The sequence below is a fragment of the Corvus moneduloides genome, chromosome 8 (assembly GCF_009650955.1).
Source record: "Corvus moneduloides isolate bCorMon1 chromosome 8, bCorMon1.pri, whole genome shotgun sequence".
In the NCBI taxonomy this organism is placed as follows: Eukaryota; Metazoa; Chordata; class Aves; order Passeriformes; family Corvidae; genus Corvus; species Corvus moneduloides.
Genome location: NC_045483.1, coordinates 163032 through 186273, shown reverse-complemented (window position 1 = coordinate 186273; position 23242 = coordinate 163032). Strand labels below are relative to the sequence as shown.

General features: G+C 39.4%; 1 protein-coding gene across 1 annotated transcript; it reads left to right on the top strand.

Annotated features, from left to right (window-relative positions):
* Window positions 1-1612: 1612 nt before the first annotated feature.
* On the top strand, window positions 1613-14410 carry LOC116447624 (vertebrate ancient opsin-like). The gene is given in 8 exon segments (XM_032116994.1): window positions 1613-4155; window positions 4158-4334; window positions 5815-6025; window positions 6633-6645; window positions 6647-6697; window positions 6699-6752; window positions 10269-10511; window positions 11646-14410. Coding segments are annotated over 8 exon segments (1188 nt in total). The 5' UTR covers window positions 1613-3947; the 3' UTR covers window positions 11877-14410.
* Window positions 14411-23242: the final 8832 nt, after the last annotated feature.

The window sequence follows — 23242 nt, the reverse complement described above, 5'->3', positions numbered from 1 at the left end:
GAAACCATCTGCAAAGAGATTGCAATTAATTATTTACTATTAGGGCAGGAGAAATAGAAAAGCCCCTTTAATTTTTCACATTTCAGACTGATTTTTTCAAAGTGAGCAGGAAGAGATAGGAATGTTTTATGTAGGCTCTTGAATACTCTTAATAATATCCAAAATTACTATTTAGAGCAGAAGCACCTATTAAGTCATGTAGGATCAAGTCAGGGTCAGCTCCTGAAATCTGTATTTGCAATTAACTTTCAGCAATGCTTCAGTTCTTACTGTTCTGTTAAATTCCATCAATTTAATCAGAGGTTGGATAACATGTTTAAGCAATGAACTGACAAATTCTGCCAGCAAAATAATACAGCACATACAGGTCTTCATGTCAGCACTGTGCAGTCAAATCTTTTTACCAGCTACCTGGGCTCAGGAGTTGTTTTGGGTAAAAACAGATTCAGCTGTCAGTATGAAGCAAAAAGCTTGACTGCTTTTGTTTCTGTTGATGCTGAATTTCAGTTTTTAATATTGTAATTATATTCAGTAGGCTTTCAGAACGTTTTTCAATCATCAGCTGATCTAAGAAAGCAAGACTACTCAGAAGTTGAGCTAAAACTAATGCATTTTGGGACTAGAAATTAGCAGCAGAACTTCACTAAATATGACATGTATATAATGAGACCCCTGTGTGTATTGTACATATCACTGCAGCCAGATGTAGGTTATCTTTACCATCAGTCATTATAAAGGCCTCTGGACAAACGAAATATTTAGAACATTTATTTTCATTTCTGGATTATCCGAGATACTCAGGTTGATTAAGAAAAAAATAACTGCTTTGCAAAGAGACAGTGGGATCTAATCTTGTGCAGCTAGAGGAAAGGAGTCCCTGGGTCTGGTTTTTGCTCCCTGCTGATTCCATGTGTTGTCTTATCTGTTGGTTTCTCAAGGTCTGTACAAGAAAATTCATCCACAGAGAATTCTTTGGAACCCACCCGATGAGACGGGTCAGTATAATATCAAATGTCACATTATTTTGATTTCAACATTTACAGTTCCTTTTCCCAAATTCCTGCGAGCTCTCTGGCTCACAACAGACATCTCCCTCTCACCAGCCTTTCTTTGCCACCACACAGAGAGTCTGGTGTCCCACTCACTGGCCAAAATCTCTCTGTGACAAGAGCTGTGCTGAGCATGGCGTGAAGCAACAGAAGCCCAGGACACAGTGCATGTACTCACATCACATCATCCCCTCAGAAGTACTTACCTTTCAGCCCTTTCAGCCCTTGGGGATTACTGCAAGGGAGAAGGTAAGCAGATACACAGTGAAATTTTGGGTGGGTTTCATCACTTTTGCCCAGTCATGCTTCAATTCTGCCCAAGAAAATGAAGGCTGCAGTAGGTCAGATGTGTGAGGTAGTGATGAGCAGAGGCTTCTTGGTTTGCATGGGCATCACGTTTATCAACAAACTTTCAGTATATGGAAATTCAGAAAAAGGAATTTGGTATTAATACAAAACAAGACTTTAATAAAAGGAGCTAAAACTCCTGTGATGCATTGCTGGGGAACATCTGTCTCCTTAAAGGAAGGCTACAAACCTGAGATACTCCTTTTCTTCCTGTGCTCGTAAGACAATGCTTTGTTTTTCTAATTTTGCCTTATACTGATTTCAGAAAAAAAATTTCACAACAAGAATATAAAAATCCATGTCTTTAATATTTGGACCTAAAGGAAGACAAAAGGCCTGCAGTGCAAGGTGGTGGCAAATGTGGGCCAAGTAGCAAAATACAAACCCCTGCTGCTGCAAGAAGTGCAACTGCTGTAAGTTGTAACAAGAGAGCATGTTGCAGAGAAGCACTGACAGTGATTAAGCTGACCTGCTGAAGAAGAAAAACAAACAAAATGAGCAATCAAGACAGTATAGGAATATTTTTAAAGGATTCTTAACAAAGAGGAAACACAAGATAAAGAAAAGAAAATGAAGTTAAACTCTAACTAGAATAGTAACTTATACAACCAACCTTAAAAATATGATAACATATAACAACGAGAAAATAGCTGGTAACAATAGTTAGCCATCATTTTAAGGAGTTCACTCTGCAATGCTGTACTTTCCTCCAACCAAAACATTTTTTCCTCGATTATTATTGGAAAGCAGAAGGAGGGGGAGTTTGCTCACACTTTTGTTAGAGCAAAACATCTTTTAATCCTGAATGTACAATCAAGAGATTTGTACTATAGACAAGTCCAGATACTACCTTCTCTGTCGTATGCTAAATTCAGAGTCCTGGTTTCATTACAAAACCCACAAGAATTTATAATCGCACATAATTTCTAACAAAGTACTATTCAAACGTAATTTTAAAGCTGTGGCCCAGATCTTCTACTGCAGCATGCAGGGAGTGGAACTATGCTGAACCATGTCATGCAGGGACTGTCTGGAGGCATTTTAATGTTGCTCTGTGTTGATCTTTCTTTCATTAATAACACTTGGAATTTTTTTATATTCCTGCTGAATAAGTATAGTTTTGTGAGTAATTTTGTTGCTAGATTTGAACTGTTTAAGCAATATTTCTTTCCTTTTCAGTTACCAACCATTTAAAAATATCTTTCGTATTTTGTTTATGGTAAATAGGAAACTTCTTTTCAGTTCAAAATTTTCTGGTGCATAGCTTTTTCTGCCAGTATCCAGAAGCCCTTTTGATTCCATTCCTGCATGCCAAAAGATTTTAGCCTGCGTTAACAAGATATTTCATGTACAAACCAAACCAAATCTGAAGTCAGGAGACTGTATGGACCAGCAGTGTTACTCATTCCTACTCTAACTGTTCATTTATTCATTTATTCGTGTGTTGTATGTGCTGTGCATTCAAAGTGTGAACTCTCCAAGACAATAACTGGATTGCTTTTGGTTTTTTGATTCTGGTTAAAACTGAGGATCTGCTTAATGATTACAGTCCCAGGAATTATCTCACAACACAGTAGAATGATTTCCATTTTTTTGAGGTATCCTTCTTAATTTGTGGAATAATTACTGGCAGTCCTGTAAAACTGGAGTACTGCAATACCTATCACAGTGTTATGCCTAGTGAGGATGCAGAGATTACTGTGCTACTTATCTTTGGAAATAGAAACAAGTAACCCTAACTACTGATAACTATTAGAGTTAGATATATTCAGTCATTTTTATCAGAAATATATGACTTAATTTTCCTGGTGTCTGTTGTCAAGTTGTATTTCTTTTACTGTATTTACAAATGCTATCTTTAAAATATTGTTTTGCTTCTTTTAGGTTTTAGTGCTAAAACTGCAGTTAGAATCATTATGCCTTCTTCAGGAATGACATTCATACTGTCTCAATAAAAACTGAAATTCCACGGAATAACAGAGAAAACTTACTTAATTTGGAGCCTTAAGCCAGCCTGAGATGCGGGCAGAGTTTTGTAGTGCAGTCTCATCCATTTTCCCCATTAATCTCTCCAGTGCTGCTGTCTTTCAAGAAAACATTCAGCTGGGAGCCTCCCCCTTGCTGCACTCCCATCATCACCGGGCATGGGGGAGATCGCACTACCCTTGCACTGACCAAAAAAAAAAACAGCTGCATCTTGAAAGTGTGGGAGGCTTGGGGTATTTCAGCACTGCTGGCTGCTGCAGGAGGAGGAAACCTGCAGCTTCCACAGCTGGGTTCTACTACAGATAAAGGCACAGCTGCAGTGGGAGAGAGGCAGGAGATGATGGGCAGAGAGGGGCACAAGTTGCTCTAAAAGATATTCTTGCTAATCCCTGTTCCTGCATTCAGTCTGCAGCACTAAACTTTCCTCCAACTGAAACAATTTTCTTCAGTTATTATTGGAAAGCAGAAGGAGGGGGAGTCTGCTCACACTTTTGTTGGAGACAGCAAACATCTCTTTTAGTCCTGAATATTATTTACAGATCTGAAACTAAACTTCAGTATTATATGATATTATTTTTGCTGAGTGAAGTAATGGATGCATTCAGAGCATTTGAAAATGAGTCGCTTTTGTCCAGTTACTCTGTTCCTGCCAGATTGGATCCCTTCCGTCGTCCCTTGGACTCCATCCAGCCCTGGCAATTCAGGCTTCTGGCAGCAGTAATGTTGGTGGTGACCTCCCTGTCACTTGCTGAGAACCTGGCTGTAATCCTGGTAACTTTAAGTTCAAGCAATTGAGACAACCTGTCAATTATATTATAGTCAATTTGTCTGTGGCTGATTTCCTGGTCTCACTGATTGGTGGTACCATCAGCTTTTTAACAAATCTGAAAGGTTATTTTTATATGGGATACTGGGCTTGTGTACTGGAAGGATTTGCTGTCACATTTTTTGGTAAGCTTGATTTTGTTTGTGGTTGCATGTTTTTTCCTTCAACCTCCTTCCCTGTATTCTACTGCAGTTTCCTAAGTCACTGACTTTGCATGCCTTTGAATTCACTGGTATTTTCCCCAGTTACATATATTCTGTAGTGGAGAGTGAGAAACCTCTCTCTCTATCCCCGCCATATACATGGCCTGTTGCATGTGTACTGATAATACAATGTGTTTCATAGAATGAGGAAAAGCTTGCCAATAGAATAGCAGTGTTGTGGAACTTAAGTTAAAACAATTTCAGGAAAAAAATCCTTATGCACAGCTATTTTCAATATTTGTAGTTAGGTGTGCATATATGGATAAATAAGAGAGAGAGAAAAAGAGTGAATGGCTGCCCATAAACTGGGGAAAACCTCAGGGCACAGAACATCTCATGTTCTCTACCCTCCAGTGGTTCTGAGGAGCAGGGACACACCTGTAACAGTCAGTCCACACAATTACATCTCTTTGTGATTTTTTTTTCATGGCTTTGTTCATTTACTACAAAAAAATATTAGAAGTAGTAAGAGGAAAAATCCTCACCACATAGAACCCTGTGTAAATACATCTCTACAGAATAAATGGGTATTAGTTTAAAATGGGACGTCTACTTACTTGAGACAGACACTCATTCCTGCGTCCTGTCCCTGCTTCTGAAGCTACATAAAGACAGCCAGTAATGCTTGTCCCTGTTCTAAATCACACACAGTGCTGATCCTCAGTCTGAAAAGGAGTCCCACAGCTGCTCTCTGCCTGTTTAAGCTAGTCAGAGGGTATGTTGGTGAGGAACAATGCTTCTGCATCAGTTTGTGGCATGTAAGTCATGTCCTATGGAGAAATATCAGGCTATTTCAAGATTTTGGTGTCCCACCAGGTAATATGTGCCTAAATTGATAATGTGATATTGTGGGTAGCTGTCTGCAGGTTTGAGTTTTATGATAGTCTGAAATAATTTTTGCAAAGATAGTGTTTTGAAGATTTTAGTTAGTTAATTTGGATGCTACATAATTTGCAGCTTTTCAGAGTAGAAACAAATGAAAAGACTGTCACAATCACTTAACTGGTCTGATCAGCTGCTTGATTTTGTAGCCCTTATACTGTAGACTGGAAAACTTGAAAAATGTGAAATTCTTATGCTCTTCATTAATATTAGAATAATGCACATAAATTGGCCATCCTTTCATTACTCGTGTTGATAGAAAAGCTGTTTGATGTTGTGGGTAGTCAAAGAGTGTAACTGGTTGCCCTGAGTGATTGTGGAGTCTCCGTCTCCAAAGATACTCAAAACCCAACTGCACTTGGTCCTGAATAACCTACTATCTGGACAGTGCTTGAGGGGGAACGATGACCTCCACAGATGCCTTTCAAACCAAACAGTTCAGGGATTCTGTAATTTGGGATGGTGCTTGCTTTTCAGTGATCTACCCAAATTTGATGCTGACTGTGTTCTCTTGCTACAGGCATTGTAGCTCTCTGGTCTCTTGCTCTGTTGGCTTTTGAGCGCTACATTGTGATCTGCCGCCCGCTGAGAAATATGCGCTTGAGGGGGAAGCAGGCAGCTCTAGGTATTGTCTTTGTGTGGACTTTTTCCTTCATTTGGACCATTCCACCAACAACTGGTTGGAGCAGTTACACGGCCAGTAAGATTGGAACTACTTGTGAGCCTAACTGGTAAGGCCACTCTCTCAGAGTATGGCAAAAAAATGAAACTTGCACCTCAGGATGTCTCAGAGCCAGAAATTTAAATAAAAGGTTTAAAGATGATGTAAATCTCTGAAAAAAAACCAGATATAAAGAAAGTTGTAAGAAAATTGATCAAAATTTTCCAAGAGCAGTTTTAAAACAAAAATTTCTAAAGGGTGGAGCCTCCATTTCTAATGAAAATATCACCCTATACCTTGTGATTTTTGTCTGGAGTCATAGGACAAAGAGACAGATTTTTTCAGAAGACTGGACAAAGCTCTGAGCAAGCTGGTCTGGACCCATAGCTGGCTCTACTTGGAGCAGGAGGTTGGACTACATGTCCCTTCCCACCTAATTGGCCCCACTGTTCTCTCGTACTGTATCTATGGTCATAGGATTCTCTCCTAGCTCCTGGGCAGGAAATGGCCCAGCGCTCCATCTGGTGATATGACTAGAGCTGTAAAGGGGCACACTGAACAAAAACATTTGACAAAAATACTAGTGACATCTTTGAAAAGCAGAATTAGTATTTCAAGAAAATAGTAAAAACAACGTATTATTAATACATACACAAGGTATTTTGTATTTTATACAGGTACTCAGGAGCCCTATGCTGACCGTACATACATTATTGCATTCTTCACCACCTGTTTTATAGTACCCCTTATTGGTGATTTTGGTATCCTATGGAAAATTGGTGTGGAAGCTAAAAAAGGTAAGAAGAAGTACTCATAAGTAAACTTGTATGTATGCAAAAGTTTGGAATTACTGTTTGATTTTCTATAAAGATCAGACATAAGCAGATCATATTTGCAGGCAGCAAACAGTTACATCCCTTGTTATATAATTATCCTTACACACAGAAATTCAATGCTATGGTTAGAAGTGATTTTTTAAATGTGCAGTTTGCATCACTTATCAGTACATCTCATTAGTCAAACATCATGTAAATGAAAGAATGTCTATCTCATAAACAGAATGACACAGTATTGGTTTATTCATAATTGTACTTCAGTGACATTTCATAAGACTCAAACCAGGCAAATCAGAATGTAGCTTAAAATGACTGCAGTTGTAAATTCTAAGAGTGCTGGCTACTACTTTGTAACACATTCAAAATAAGACATAGCCTTTGTAAATAATGCAATGCTGTTTAGTAAACAAAATATTCATTTGTCCAGGAATATTTAAAAGACTTGAGAAATGCTTTTGAATTTTATTCAATGGTCATGTTGACCTGATCCAAAAGAGAAGCTGCAAAAAATGAAAAAGAAGACAATAGAATAGGAAAATTCCTATTTGGTCCAGGATTTGGGGACAAGATTTTGGGACAATATTGGCATTTCTATTTACTGAAAAACTGCCCTGACATTGCTTCAGAAATAAATTCAGTAAATTTCTTCAATTTATTGATGTTTTGGAAGTATTTGGGATAGTCAAATTTATTGTATTTATTCTGAATATAATTTTTTCTAAGTAACAAAAAAATGTTGGGGTCTTCCCCCTGAACAAACAGAAGGGAAATTTGGGTGACATTGTGATTCCTGTGAATGGATTTTTCTTGATTTCCTCCAGGATTCGTTCAGGGGAGAAAAGGTTAAACGGCTGGGAGAGGTTGATCTCAGTATTAAACACAAGAGGTTTCCCAGGCGCAATGTGGACGACAGTGAGGTAGCACAGCGCTCGCTGGTGGCAGGGATGGGGGACCTGAAGAACAGGATACAGAAATGCTTGAAGAAAACAATTGCTGATTTAGGGTCAGGCTCTCTTAAGATAATTTGTAAAACTACGGTTCTGTTATTCTGAATACCCAGAACTTCTATTAGTATTTTATTTCACCCTGCCCTAACCTACTTGCAGAGGAAACAGAATGAAGAGAGATCACAGGGGGCCAGATTGGTGTGGGAGGTGGGGCACAGCCCACAGCAGCCACACTGTGGGCTCCCAGTCCTGCCAGGGACAGGTGTCCCTTCCTGCAGACTGCAGTCACAGAGCAGAGTGGGAAAGGGCCACCTCCAGGAGGCATGTGCTCCTGGGAGGGGAGGGAACACATGGGGTAGTCTGGTGGCCTGGCATGGAAGGGAGGGGTGTTGCCTCAGCAGGGGGGATGTGAAGGAAGCGAGACCATTTGCATCCAGCACTGTCTTGGGGCTGCCAGACTAGTGGCTCATCTGTTAATCAGGTGCTTCAGCAGTTGCACAGAAAAACAAAGCAAGTGAGATGATGAATAAGGGAGGCAGTGATGGAAAATGTCACTGTCAGTCACAGCAGGAGTCATGAATGGTCCATTTGGCCATTTGAGTTAGGTCAGGATGTCTTCTGGAAGGCTGATCAGTGCCACGTAGTGTGTCCCAGCATGGGCCTGAAACCACTCTGGCACGTTGTCTCTAGGCTGTTATCCAGAAATAATAGGGGTATTATTAAAAAAATCACACTTCAGAGCAAGCTGTGTGTTTCACGCTTCCCTCGCAGCTCAGTGACCTGGCAAACCACAGCCAGGAAACAGGGGGTGGCCTCAAAAAGCCACATCACAAGTGATGGAGTTGTAACCATCTAGCTTGTGCCAGTCTCGGCCTTCAGCTCTGAAAAGCCAGAACCCGCAACATATTCTGGAAATCTATAATGAATTGCTATTTTTGGCTATATCTCACAACTAAGCTCATTTTCAAAAATCTGACTACAGTGTACAGAGAAAGATCCAAGCAGCAGAACTGGTGTCTCGATGTTCCCAACCATCCCTCTTCATGCATTTTGTCCCATGGTTGTCACAGTGTAGGCTTGTTCCTGAGTGGAATAGTTCTGTCTTAGTAGTCTGCCAGTCCCTCAGTCCCAGTGGCCCCCAGCTTTACAATGCAATTGTAGCTTTCACTGCAACATCAAAGTTGATGAAAGAAATTAATCTTCAGAAAAATATTAAATTAGCAGTTTACAACAGAGGTAAATTATGATGGCAATATTCCTTTGTTTGGAAGATAAAGCACCAGTATGTTGTTCCTTACCTGTATTTAGAGAGAAAGGAAAAGCTGTATCTGAAAAAAAGACCCGGCTGATGTGAGACAAAGCTGAAAGTGCAATCAAGGAGATTTTGTTCCTTTTCCAGGGGACTGCACTTCTGCTGAAAGGGAGGCTGGGCTGCTCTCTGTGTAGGTACAGCATATATGAAAAAATGCTATAGAAATTTCATATATTTGCAGGGAATATCTTATCAGTACCAAACACAGCCTTTCTTAATGCCTAATAACTTGTAGTTATTTTAATAATTCGTTATTGTTATTATTATTACTGTCGTTGTTATGTTTATATTTGGTGAAAACTGACATGAATTGCAACTTTCTACGGAGATGAGGACATTGCTCTTCCCAGGAGGTGCTTCTATACCTCTTTAAGTACTAAATATATTGAATTCTCTGAGTGCAATTCAAAAGTTAGAGAAAATGTCTCCATAGAGTTCTAACATTACTGCAGGAAGTTAAAAGGCCATGTTAGACAAAAAAAAAAATCTTACTTTATTAGAATGTAACATTGCAAGACCTGGCATCAGGTTTTTCTGGAGCCATACACAGTTATTAGTTATTTCTCATGTAAAATAACATTTCATAACAGCGCCTTGTTTCACTAAGTCATCAGAAACCAAAGATGTTTCCCGGAAACACGCTGTTTGACATCACCTAATCTCTGTATGAATATACGTGTCTAAGCTTCTTGCATGATCAGTGAGGAAAAGAGGAAGAGCATTCCTACTAAATGCCCCAATCCCACTTTAATTCTGGTATCATTAGATTGTGAATGCCCTTCTGGGGAAGGCCATAAAGCACCACTGAGCCAGACAGATGCCTTGGTGTAAATTTCCCCCCTTGGTGAGGAGGTTGCACAGCCTTGATTGAGTGCTGTCTGTAACACCCCTATCAGACACCTAGTTGTCTGCAAAGGCTACATGGAATAGAAAGTGCTTGAATTCAGCTCATTATCTGCTTATGATTCACCATGATGTCCTTCTTTTTCACTTTGACAATAAAAATACAAAGATACTTAAGCAAAGGAAAATTTACTAATGCTGGTATATGGTAATTCATGTCCCTCAGCAGTAACTTCAGCATCCATCCTTCTGTGCTGCCCACACTTGGGAAGAGCAGGTCTTTCCTTCTAGCATGGGCAACTAGACAGCTCACTAAAGTCACTGGTTGGACACCTTGCTGTTTGTTTTCTAGAATCTTTTCTCTTTTCTTAAAAGGTGTCAGATGCAACAAGGCAGGCTGCGAACTACCAGGAACCTGAAAGACAAGTGACTAGAATGGTTGTTTTTATGATCATTGCCTTTCTAATCTGCTGGATGCCATACGCTACCTTTGCCTATCCTAGTCACTGGCATATCCCCTCCATTGAGCTGGATCCTTGTCTGGCAGCAATTCCGGCTTTCTTTTCCAAAACAGCTACCGTTTACAATCCAATTATTTATGTCTTTATGAACAAACAGGTACTGTAATGCCCTCAGCGTGTCTCCAATACTCATATTTTGCTATTTTGTCTGCTTGATAATGAATTATTTCTACCTACCTACGTGTTAGTTAACAAGCATTACAATATCCTGCATTTAGAACAGAAAAAAATTGCCTGTGCAAGATGCATAAGCCTCTGAGCATTTTTGAAATATAAATGTTAATAATTATTAGGTTTAGATATTGCAAGGAAAAAGATCAGCCCTTAGGGAAGATGAGTTAGTTTCCTGTATGAAATTATGTTCTCAAGACCGTTCCAATTATTTCAATAATTGTTTAGGAATGCAACACCAGTAAATTATCTAGAGGTGGGGTGCACATTTTCAAAGCTTGAATTTGTTCTTGGTGAAATGAGGCATTTGTGGCTTATGTGCAGGGGGTAGGAAGTATTGCACATGCCATTTAACAGGGAGCTTTCTTCTTCTGAATGAGGGCAGGAGGATTGGATGCAGAGAAAAAGAATTGATATGTGTATGAATGAGAGTGTTTGTGTGCTCACAGTGATAACAGGCATGATAATAAACATGAGCAGATTTCTGCAATGAATGCAGCAACTGAGAGTGGTGGCATCAAGCAGAGTATAAGCACGTAAATTAAATAAAGAAAAATAGTTAAGTGTTTGTTGAATAAGAAATGGTGAATTTATTTATCTGGTCCTGCAGAGAGAGCAATTGCTTATCTCACATCCTGTGGACAGCACCCTAATCTCCCAAAGCACGTAGATGTGTGCCCACTCTTTATCCTGTTTGTGGATGCAAACAACAAAACCCATCTTCGAGTAGCCGGGAATTTAGTATATGAAAGCATGAGTCTGGAGAAATGGCCAATTATGTCCATTAGATATGATTAGCTAGAAGCAGAAAAGAAAAATTATTGTTAGATTAGGATGTACCAGTAGTTTGGGTCTTTTCAGAACATAGTTTAATTTTTAGGTTTAGAGTTCTTCATGGTGGCATGGGGAAATATATTTTATGGGGTTATTTCTTCATATTCTCAACTGGTTCATGAGAGGATTTCAAAGACCTTTTTAGCTAATATGCAGATTGATTTATAGAACTGTTTTTAAATTTCTTATGTGTTTTGACTGATCTCCTGTTTTTTCAACTTTTTAGTTCAGGCAGTGGTCTGATTCAAATGTTCAGTGCAGTGCCATAGGAGCTGTGGAGTCCAACATGAACCTGACTTCAGAGAGAGCAGTGCTAACCCAGGACAGAAGAGGCAGCGAGATGTCCCCCATGGCAGTTCCTAGCACCATTTCTGAGACGAAAACTGGAGTTGAACACAGAAATAGACAATCTTTGGCTCTGTTGAAAACTTCAGAAAACAAAATTTGTCCCATGTAGAGTGGGAGATAGGATCATTATTGCAATGCTACAGTGTATTTCATTGTTACAATCATCTAATACAAAAATATGTTGTCATTGGGGACATTCTGCTCCTGTGGACACCAGCTTTTGAGATTGCAGGCTCCTCAGTGCATGTAAGAGCCTCTTGGCTCTGCAGGTGCAGTCAAACTCCCAGCTATAAGGAGAGTCCCTTCCTCCACTGCATTCCTCTTCCCAATCCACAGTCAACTTGAAGCAGGTAGTGGCACCACACTGTTGTTCTTCCTCTGAGGAGCGTTGTGTCTCTCTCTCTCCAGTCCTTAAAATCCGTGTTTCTGCTAAAGTCACATCCTCACTGCTTTTAATTGGGCTACTGATTCTGGAATAAATTATTAATTTGTTATTACACCTCTACTTTCAGAAGCAAGGACTATAACACAAGTACTGCTTGTGTAAACAGTGAAAACTAATGGAATTTGCCAGCTTTCCATGGCTGTATTCCATCTCATATTTCATTCACTACAATAAACATGCAGCAATATACTTAGCTTTAGTGGAATGTCACTTGCACATGCAAAGCCAAACCAGGTTATGAAGGTAATAAAGGCAGACTTCTGTTTTACACAGTGATTGGGATCATTGTATGAAATGTTGCTAAGAACTGGCACATCAGAATTTTAATCCTATATAAAATCTATCTTTAATTGAATGCATTCTAGGACAAAAGGCAATGGCTGACTGTATTTAAATGCTTTAGGATGGAAAACCATTATTTCTAGAGAAGACATTAGTACAATGCCAGTTGAAACAAATGTTGTTCCATAGTGGGTATAGAGAACCTACACTAGCTCCACCCTGTACAGGCCTTAGCTATAGAAATGTGATATGGAATGAATCATCAATGGTTCCGTTTTACTTCAAAAAAATAGCATTATTTTACACAGAATAAAGAAATTTTGTTTCTATCAAATTTTTTTTCTGCTTTCTGTTAAATTAATGTTTGAAAAACTATATTGCATTGAAAAAGAGTGATGGACTACCTGACATACCTGTAGTAAAAGCTAGTCCCTGAGCAGTACCTTGCTGACTTGGAAGTCAAGAACTATTCTTGCAGCAGCTGGAGATGCTGGTGGATCAGGAAAAGGTAACCACAGAAATACAGTACAAAGCATATTCTGAACCCCTGGTATGTTGCAGAGACTGGTTTCTGTATGATTCTCCTGCTCATGAGGAGAAGAGCTGTAGCTACCTGCTGGGGTGGAGGGACAGGTACAGGGAGCGTGTCCCTGAGCCACTCTGGCCTTGGAATGCCCAGTGGTGTTGAGGCCGACAGCAGGTCTGGAGGCTTCACAGACCTTAATTTGGACATGGTTAACTTCTATTTGTGAGAAAAGCCCATGAGAAGAAAAGCAGTTAGTTTTTACCCATGAAAATGTAGTATCAACAGAAGCATGAAAGTCAGACAATAGGAGAAAAACAGCAACATATCCACACCTGTTATTTTTCTGAATGCGTTGAACGCTTATGCCATAGGTAGCCAATGATAATGTGTTATAGTTAATAGTAGCCAGCAAGTCTACTGTAGTAGTTTTGCAGCCAATGAATCTGTAACACAAATGATATGAAAGGTGTATAAAAGAGGCTGCTTTGTTTAATAAATGGCTTTTTCCCTTTGTCCGAGGCACTGTCTGTGTGTGTCGTAACCACCTCAACAGCGACACAGTGGACTGCTTGACCATCTGTTCCTGCTTGTGGCCCCTCACATTCACACCCATGGACATACAGAATAATTCATCCCCCATATTTCTGCACAGCCCTGGATTTTGATGCATTCTGCCTTAGTTCTGTGAAGGCAATCTAAACACTGAAACAGCAGTGGCAGTAACACGGAACAAAGCAGGAGATCCTCACTTGTCTTCCATCACCAGGCAAAGGGGAGCTTGGCAACGGGATGAAGGCTGTCCTTCTTCAGGCAGTAGTGTATCTGACATCTGAGACAAACACACTACAATAGGTAATGATGTGTACCTGCTTAGGTCACTGCTGATCTTTTTTTGCTTCATCACATATTTAAGAATTATTCAGTAAGATCTATCTGCTAAAGATCCTTTATAGATAGAATCTGATCGCTGCAGGAAGTGTATTTCTGTAGTGCTTTCCCTTTACACACCATGTGGTCAGTTTCTTTGGCCCTGCTCTTTTTCCCATTACCCAGCTCCCCATTGTTCCCCTGGGACAGCTGTGAGTGCAGAGGTCTCAGCCATGCTCTTTGTTTTGCATCTTACAAAAGCCCTTTGGACCTCTTCTACAATGTTGTCTTGGGGTGACTTTATGATGTGTATTCCCTATCTATGCCCAGAAATTAATTTTGTGCCTTTCTGTGCCTTTAAATTGAGCCCGAGAGGGGGGAGAGAGGAAAAACCGAGTGAACTTTTCAAAACAGTTGTTCAAGGACGGACACACACTCCTCTGCGTCCTCCTGCTGTGGTAGCAAGAGCAGAGGAAGCACCCTGCTTGCTTTTCAGCCAGCTTTCAGCTCCTTCTCTCTGGAGGGAGACAGAGAGTTGAACTTTGTTTTCCTGGGACTTCGGTTTTTCCTTTCTTCTCTTCTGGACTGTTTCAACATCAGAACACATCGGGAGAATTTTCCACCGATGCCCCGGAGGTGGGCCCACGACCCAGCTCTGAGGAGGAGGAGAGAGACCACACCTACAGAAGGACTCTGAAATCTTCCCAGGTTTCTCTCCACAGTGAGAGGTTTTATTATTATATTATTTATATTATTTTATATTATTTATATTATTTATATTATTTATATATTTATATCTATATATATATATTATATTTACTTATATTATTTATATTATCCTTTTCCTGTGTTTTTGTCAAATAAATATTTTTATCTCTTTCATTTTCCTCCAGGAAATTTTTTTTTTTCCCAAATCGGGTGGGTGAGTGCTGGTTGTAACCTGCCTTCTATCAGAGGATATTTTCCTCTAAATTTGTCCAAACTGGCACAAATGTATCCTTTGCAGAAGAAAAGTTAGGAAGCACTGGTGCTGACCTTGAGGGTAGAGCACGTGAAGTGCTGGATGGTCCCTGCGGATGGGTTAGGACCGACATGAAGCTGAGCAAATGTGAGGAGGCCAAGCTTGGTGCCTGCACCCTTGCTCCAAAACAGAGACCTGCAGCACGGCGAGTTTTCCTTGCTCAGTGATAGCTGCTGCCCTTCCAGGCACCACAAGGAATGGACATTGCCTCTAGCAATGGGCAAGACATCAGGAAGAAGGCACTACCTGGGAGCATCCAGGGGCTCCCTTTCTTTTGGCAGTCTAGTTAACTCTATCATCCTGCCTTTTAAAGGTACAAGACAGCGAGTGCTGAGGAATCTCACGTTGTTGGAATACCTTTTAAAATTTCTCACAAAGAGCACCTATGTCTATGCATCCAGGCCGAGCACCCTGTACCCTAGAGGTGAAGATATTTGACAATTCCCCTTTATAGAGAAATGTAGCTGCAAGACATAGACAAGTAACTTTGGAACATTTTAAACACCTAATTTTCAAGAAGCAAATTTTATACATTGTGATCTTCCTCTTAATTCACCCTGGACTGAATTTAATCTGAATTGGATCCCTTTCTGTTTTCTGATTAGAAGGATGTTCAGATTCCATTGCCTTGACTTCATTTTGGGATGGTAAGATCAAAAGAGGGGAGTTAGTCTACAAATAAAATCACGAGCTGCACATGTGAGAACTCACTGCAAAAGACTCTACAGTTTTCCTATTCGTCTCACAAAATTTCATGAGGTGACTGTCTTTTACAGTGTAATTTTGGCCTCAGTGAGCTTGAACTTTTGCAGGGCTCAATCTTAAACCCAAATGTCGATCCTTATTCTGACAGGCACATTCTTTATCATTAATGCTGTGTTATCTGGAGCAGAACAGTGAACAGATGTAGATGCCTTTTTAAAATGTTTTGGAAATACTGTGTGATAGGAAGAGTAAGGTATTCAGTTACTAATTGTACGCACCTTTTTGTGCTCATTAGTCCGTTGAAACAGTCAGATGTGATTTGACTGTGAAAATTCTTGCATTTAAGATTTTCTCTTTCAAGGATATATTGACCTAGGTTAATCACAAGTTAATGGTATTACATATATTAAATCATGAAGAATTGGCAGAAGTACTAGTGTTTAATTAAAAGTAACAGAAACTATTTATCTCCTGAGAAAGGTGAGGCTGTAAAGTATAGCTCTGTAGTACAAAATAAAGGAACAAAAGTTATGTAATTGCAAAGAAAAAAAACAATGGAAAAAATGCATGGAAAACAATAGAAAACAGCAAGTTAAAATGAGAGTCACCATCTGATTAGTGGCTGTGTCATCCTCACTGAAGGTCACCCATGATGAAATGGTACTGGTGAGCCTTTTAGAATATTTCACCGAGGTTTGTGCCTGTAAATTAATTGAGAACACCAGTTTGCAAAGATAGTCAAAGACAGTGCCTCCAACTCACAAAAATGGGCATCCACCTACTAAATGCACTAACAGCCAGTGTGAGGGGTCCCATTACTATGGAGCATGTTGGGGTGGGCAGTCTGACATCAGATTTTGAATTACTGCACTCAAAAAACTATAAGGAAGGGTATTGATAGAGGAGCCTTAGGGCAGTGCTCACATTTCCCCATGGGGCAGACAAACAGCCTTGACTTTTTTCATAAGGGAAAGGGAGAACTACAGCACAATAGGAACAAAACAGGAATCCTCAGAGTGAGAGAACATACAGGAATAAATTGAAAAGTCATGACATTAAGCCCTGCTTCCTTTTGCCTAGCCATAAGCAAGACCTAGAAAGAGAAAGCAGGGTTTTCATCCCAAGTCAGGTACAGGAGCCCCCCAGTGCCTATCCACCTACAGCGCTCCCTCAACAGCCACCTGGATACCTGCAGAGTCAAAAGTTCTACTGGGATGTTTTTTCCTGTGCAAAACCAATTGTCATATACATTTAATTTCATGGGAAACAGTTTTGAGACAACTTTGGGTCTGACTTTTAGAAAAAGATTTATTTATAACTTGTTTAGAAACTGCTGCATTTTCTGTAATTTTTGGTTTTTAAAGCTGGAAGATAATAAGAAAAAAATGGAAGAAAACACAGAACTATTTTCCTGTGCAGTATCAGAGGCTCCAAATTTTTCCTGTTCTCTGGATATCAATAAAGCACTGACAGTAATTTTTTTCACAGAGAAGTCTTTGTTGAGATGTTAGTTTCTTACTGTTTGCTCTCAAGTACTCTGCTGTCATTCAGACAATTAATTAAAGGTGTGACAGCAATATTTAGACATACAGGAGACAAAAAGTGTTTACAGGCTTTACAGTCAACGCAGATTTAGAGAAGCAATGTACAGATCTAAAATGGCACTGAAGAAGATGATAGATAATCATGAAAAAACAAATATGTGTGAAAGATGCACTCAGTGACAAAAGTAACAACAAATGAGGATTAATTAGGACAGAAATATGGACATTCTTGCTTGTGGAACTTTTACTTGCACTGCAACAGGTATTGTGGATATCAAAGAGGTGTGGATAAAATAAAGTAGAGAGTATGGTTATGTGAGATGAGGCTAGTAGTAGTGGCCAGAGGAAAAAATGAGATTAGAAGTAATAATATTAATCTTGGACATGGGCAGAATATTTGTGCCAAACTGAAACAAAGATGGTCCTCCACATCAGAGGAGACAGTTTTGCCACTAGCAATAACAGGATTGTGGGAGGGAGAAAGAGTTGCAGCAGTGCAAATCACAGAATAGATTATCAAAGTTTTGGACACACTACTCCAATAATAATTCTGAAATATTCAGGAAGAGATCCTGGCTGAAATACACGGCTAAGAAGGAGACATTAGAAATAGAAAGATGGATTAGCATGCTGTTAGCAAGGGTTGTAGAAGAAATGCACAGGAGGCAATCACTCAGGTTATACAGGGGAAAATGGATTGAATTAAGAGGATGGTGAGATAAGGAGAATTTTCATGCTGAGTGACTGATCAAGGAGTATTATTGATGTTTAGTAGTGTGAGATGCAGTGCAGGATGTAAGGAGGAGGGCTATAATCTGTAGCAGAAAAACAAGTGGAAAACAAAATCTGGAGCATCAGGTTTATGGATGCAAACTGACATTTGCTGGGAAGCAATTTGCCAGGATGAAACACATGAAAGCCTGAGAGTGGGGCGTAAAATCTGAGGCATAGAAGGAGAACATGGTAATGAGGTGCCTTTGGCATTTAAGAGTGTCGAAGACAAAAGGTGATGGCTGGGGATGGTGCAGTGAGCCCAGCAGCTTTCAGAGAGAACTGGTTTTGCATTGTCAAGGGAAGTAAGCAGAGAAGGAGGAGAAATTGTGGAGGTAAAGAAAGCATATGAGAGAAATAGGGATAAGCAAATATTATTTCAGTCTGTTGGACCAGTGGGACTAGCATGAAGGTATCAGTAGTTTATTTCAACAGAGAAGTTAATAATTTAATTAAGTATATTGAAAACCACTTGAGCAGTATTTAAGTGGCACACAAGTATTCATTATCTAAACCTTTGTTCTTAGTGCAAAACTATCTTGAAAGCTTATGGAGAAACAGCTTGTGTCTAGTTCCTTGCATAGCTCATGGCCTCACTGCCACTGTTGAGATTATAATCGTACTCCTTTCACACTACCCCTCTGGCACACTTTAATAGATTACATTTATGGTTGTCTTGTATCATTTTGCTACCCTGTCAGCCAAATACTCTGACATGCAGCAAGCACAGACATAAAAATGTAGGCTGCAACAGGGTGATATGAAAATCAGTGGTTCTGGACAAATAGGAAATTAATATTAGAGTCTAATTACAGTCTTCATTTCATTTGGAGAAGGAATTAATTAGTCTTAATAGGACCACAGAGGCATCACAAATGTTTTCTTTCTATCAAGCAAAGCCTACATTGAAAAAGAATTTATCAATCATTCTTAAGGTGTCAGCATTATTTCTCACTGTCCATAACACTGATGATACTTTTCAGGTCCTCACAAGTACTTTCGGTTAAGGGCCAGATTTTGCTTGGTTTATTAATATGAGGACACCCATAACTGGGAAAAGGCATTTTCTTGAAGAAGGTTCTTACTTCTGCACATAAAAAATTTTTTTAAACTACTTATTAATTCTGCAGCATTAACATTCAATGTCTGTAGTGAGATGCTGTCTCTCTGAAATGTTTCCATTTTTGATAGAAACAAGGAATAATATAATCGGTGGGTGTTTTCCTGTTAAAATGCCTTCAGTAATTCTTTTCAGGAAGAGGAGGATACCTTTTTCCTACTTACTGGTTAAGAGAGTACATTTTAAAATCTATGAACACCTTGACTCATTGCCATAGTGGGCCAACCAGAACAGTATCAGCCTGGGTGCAAAATATTACAGGGCTCCCAGGAGTTGGTTTTCAAGTCTTTCAATGTAACACAAAACAAAATTTTAGAACTACAAACAAAACTAGGGGCGAGGGAGGGGGCACTTTTTTTTCAGAGTTCCGCACAATGACTAAAGGGACACCTTTTGCATAATTGGTAAGAGCAGGACATTAATATTTCACCATATACAAAACATAATTTAGGCAATGGATAGTTTTAAGACCTTAAATTTTCATAAATAAAAGGTGTGAATGCTGCCAAAGTCAGCTTGCTCACACTTGGTTGGGAACAAACAGTATCGTGTTCCTGAATTTTCATTTTGCCACCAAGAGTTTGCCTAGAAATCACACTCCTTAAAAAAAAAAAAAAAGTTTTATAGAATTGTCTATTGTTTGCAAAACTAGCAATGCAACACTACACCACTTTCTGCTTTGTGATCATTGCACTTCAATGATGCAACCTGGAGAAAGTAACTGTCCTTCTTACAAACTTTCCATGCCATAGCAGGATAATTGCTTTGTGTTTTTTCTTTAAAATGTCGGCAATACTTCATCAATCTACCCATTAATGGAAATAGCTTTTTTTCTTTTTTTAATTTAATACAAATGATGGTTGCCATAAGAGTTACTGTTGCATTATGAGGTCATGTTGATTCCTTTGGGATAAAAGTAAGAAAGGCACTGACACTCAAGCCTGGCTAAATGATTCACTGAGTGAAAACCAGAAATTATTGAAAAGATAATAGCAATCTTAGGACCCTTCTGGTGCTGGAAACCTCATGTTTCAGCATGAAATGAGTCTCTCCTTTTAGGCCATGACATGCTACCCAGACCCTATTTGGGATGAAGTAGTCCAACCTTGTTCTTGACATCTTTACATCTACGTCCAAGTGAACAAAGTTACCAATCTTGTACCTGTACAATGCTGAACTTTCTAGCTGGCACACTATGGTTCTCTCAGTAGGAATGAGCCCATACAAGTGTGGTTTTAAGGCAAGTGTATCCTGATGTCACAACATGTGCACAGGGTATGGTCACTCAAGCTAATGAACAGGTCTGTACAGCTGAGGCCACTGCTTAAACTCTGCTCCAGTTCTGTTTGGAATCCCTGTCTCCCAGTTACCATGTCTTCTGCCGTGGCCCATCAGAGCTGCTCTGCATTTACAGTTGTGTCAGTGCTTTCTTATGGAAAAACAAACGAACAATCTGTTCTTAAAGATGTATATTCTTGAGAAAAAACCCCAAACAAACAAGTGGATTTGGGCATGGGGAAAAAATATCCAAAATAGCTTTCAAAATCATTTCAGTAAGAGATAAAATGCTGAGTTTAAAAGTAGCTGTCCAAGCTATTTTTCATAGCCTCAGATCTAGAGAAAGAATACATTTCAAAATGTCCTAAGATCAGCGCACCTCATCACCCACTAGCACGGATGAAGGCGAAAGCTTAGACACTGAAGGTAGTGTTGGTGCACTTTACAAAATGTTCATGTTCTTGCTCTGGCAACAAACAACACAGCTTCTCTAGGGATTCCTTAGGGTTTTTGAAGATACAAATGTTTTTAATATACAGATTTTGTTTCTCCTAAAACCATATTAACTGCAGAGCACCAATAGAGGAGATACTTCTCGTCCAAAGTGCAAGGGCATGGCAAGGGGCAGAGATTGTTACAGAAGATCAGCTCTATCAGAAGTTTACCATAAACCAGATTACTCCAGCATAGCTCTGATGGAGATTAATTTCTAAATCATCTATTTGTATCATTTTTAACAGGTTGCTCCTTTTGCAAATATTTTGGTTTTTGGTAAAAATGCACTTAACCACATATCTCTTTCACTTTTTATTAACAAGACCTTGCCCTTGCCCACACTGAACCTTTATTGCCAAGGGTTCTGCAACTAGCAATCAAACCAAGTCTGAGAAACACATTTCTCTCTGTTTCTGATTTTGGATGAAATATTGATTCCTGATTTTTCTTTGTTTCCTGCTTTCTCTTCCATTGATTTCTTCACTGGGTTCAGAGCAACACCTCCAAAATAAAACACTTCCAGTATTCTCCCTCTGCTTGCTCTTACCTGCAGATCTGATATCCCACTCAGAGGAGACTCCTTCTCCCAACAAATGCACTTGCAAAGGAGAGAAGGGCTTGACAGTGAGATGAGGTGACTTGTCTAAGCCTAAGCAGGTCCAGCATCCACATATGCTTAGAGTGTCCATGATATTCCTCCACCACTACTCCAACCTGAGTGTTCCCACAGATATGCACAGGGCAGACATATTTGACATATTTGTTCACAGTCTAGCTAGAGGAATAAAATACACATTATATGGCTAAAACATTTCTGTTTAATTATGACCTCAGTGAAAATGATTATCCAAGAAAACAGAGTCATGAACATTAACAATAATTCTCATCTCAATTATTGAGAAATAGAATTTTAAATGATTGGTGAAGAGAAGATTCTTAGAAAATTTATGATAATGTTCTTTATTATATACTCAGTATTATAGATTGTTACTATTTTTCTCCTTATTACATTATATTGAAAGTCCTCTTTCCTCTTCTATGTCACACAATAGTTTAAAATCTGTAAGAGAGTTTAAGGGCCTTTCAGCAATTTGGCCACACCAGCTTTATCTTGACTATTATCTAGCTGCATCAAGATATTAATGTAGTCATCTCTCTTTAGTCTCAAGGAATTACTACAGAAATTGTCAAAACAATTAGATTACATTGGCCAACACTGCCCTGTTTGATTGAGTAAGATGTAGGCCATGTCCCTTGAATCACACTGATGAAGAAGCAGAAAGGTTTGTGGAATTCCAGTGCAAAATTTATTTCAATGTACATCCCACTTCAGCTTCTAATGCCAGTACTTGCAATACTTAATAACCAAAAAATGCTAAATAGGTATTTCCAGGTGGAATAGAAGTCAAATGTCATTCAGGAGAAATACCAATGAACTCTGTTGGAGGAGAAAAAAATGAAACTATAAAACCAGCACAGAAGCCAGTGTGCTGGTGGAAAACACAGATTGCTGCCCAAGGGCACAGATGTGACTATACTGAAGCAGCCAAAATGAACATTTCTTTTACTTATGAGAATAGTAGTGCTTAAATCTGTCTCTGCTGGACCAGAAAAATTTAGTACATGCTTTTGTGTCAGGAAGACAACCAGTGCATAAATACTTGATAGAGATATCTGGTTACAAATATCTCAGTATTGGCTTCTGTGCCATTCTGGTGGTCACTAGAACTGTGCCTTCCCTTTTTCTGCATACACAAACTGTACAACCAGTTGCATGTGCAGGCCTGTCATGGAGTGGCAAGGGACAAATCCTTACAGATTAAAATACCTCTCAATTATCTGGTGCCCACATATGCCATATGTCATGAAAAGCTAAAGTTATGCTGTTTTAACTTAAAAGCTGGAAACAACTTCTGTTCCATATATGATAAAAGCTCAGAAGGTAGTTACATCATTCATATTTTGCTACACTAGACACACCATAAGCAAAGCATACTGGCAGTGTATCTCCACGGTAAAATCTGCCTCAACCAAAGAAGTCTGTTCCCACTCTGTAACTGCACATCTGCATCCGTGTGTATCTGAACCCATATTTGGTCTTGAGCAGCAGTGCAGAAGAAAGCATGCACCTGTGCTGTCAGTAACAGTGATAGGACTACTTGCTAATCATCACAAAAAAAATAATGGCCCAGAGAGGATCAAGATGCACAATGACAAGGTAGGAACTCTATGTCAGTATCATGCATGGTGAGCTATGCAGTTTAGATTGCTGCCATGCTGTCAGGATTGGCCGAATTACAGGTGCTCATCTATATACCTCTAGGGCCTGCAGTGTACTCCATACTGAGTTTGTGTTCTGTAACCTACTTCAGGAGTTACAAGCTCAGATAAATTCTGAGGACATGACAGAACTGCAAATAT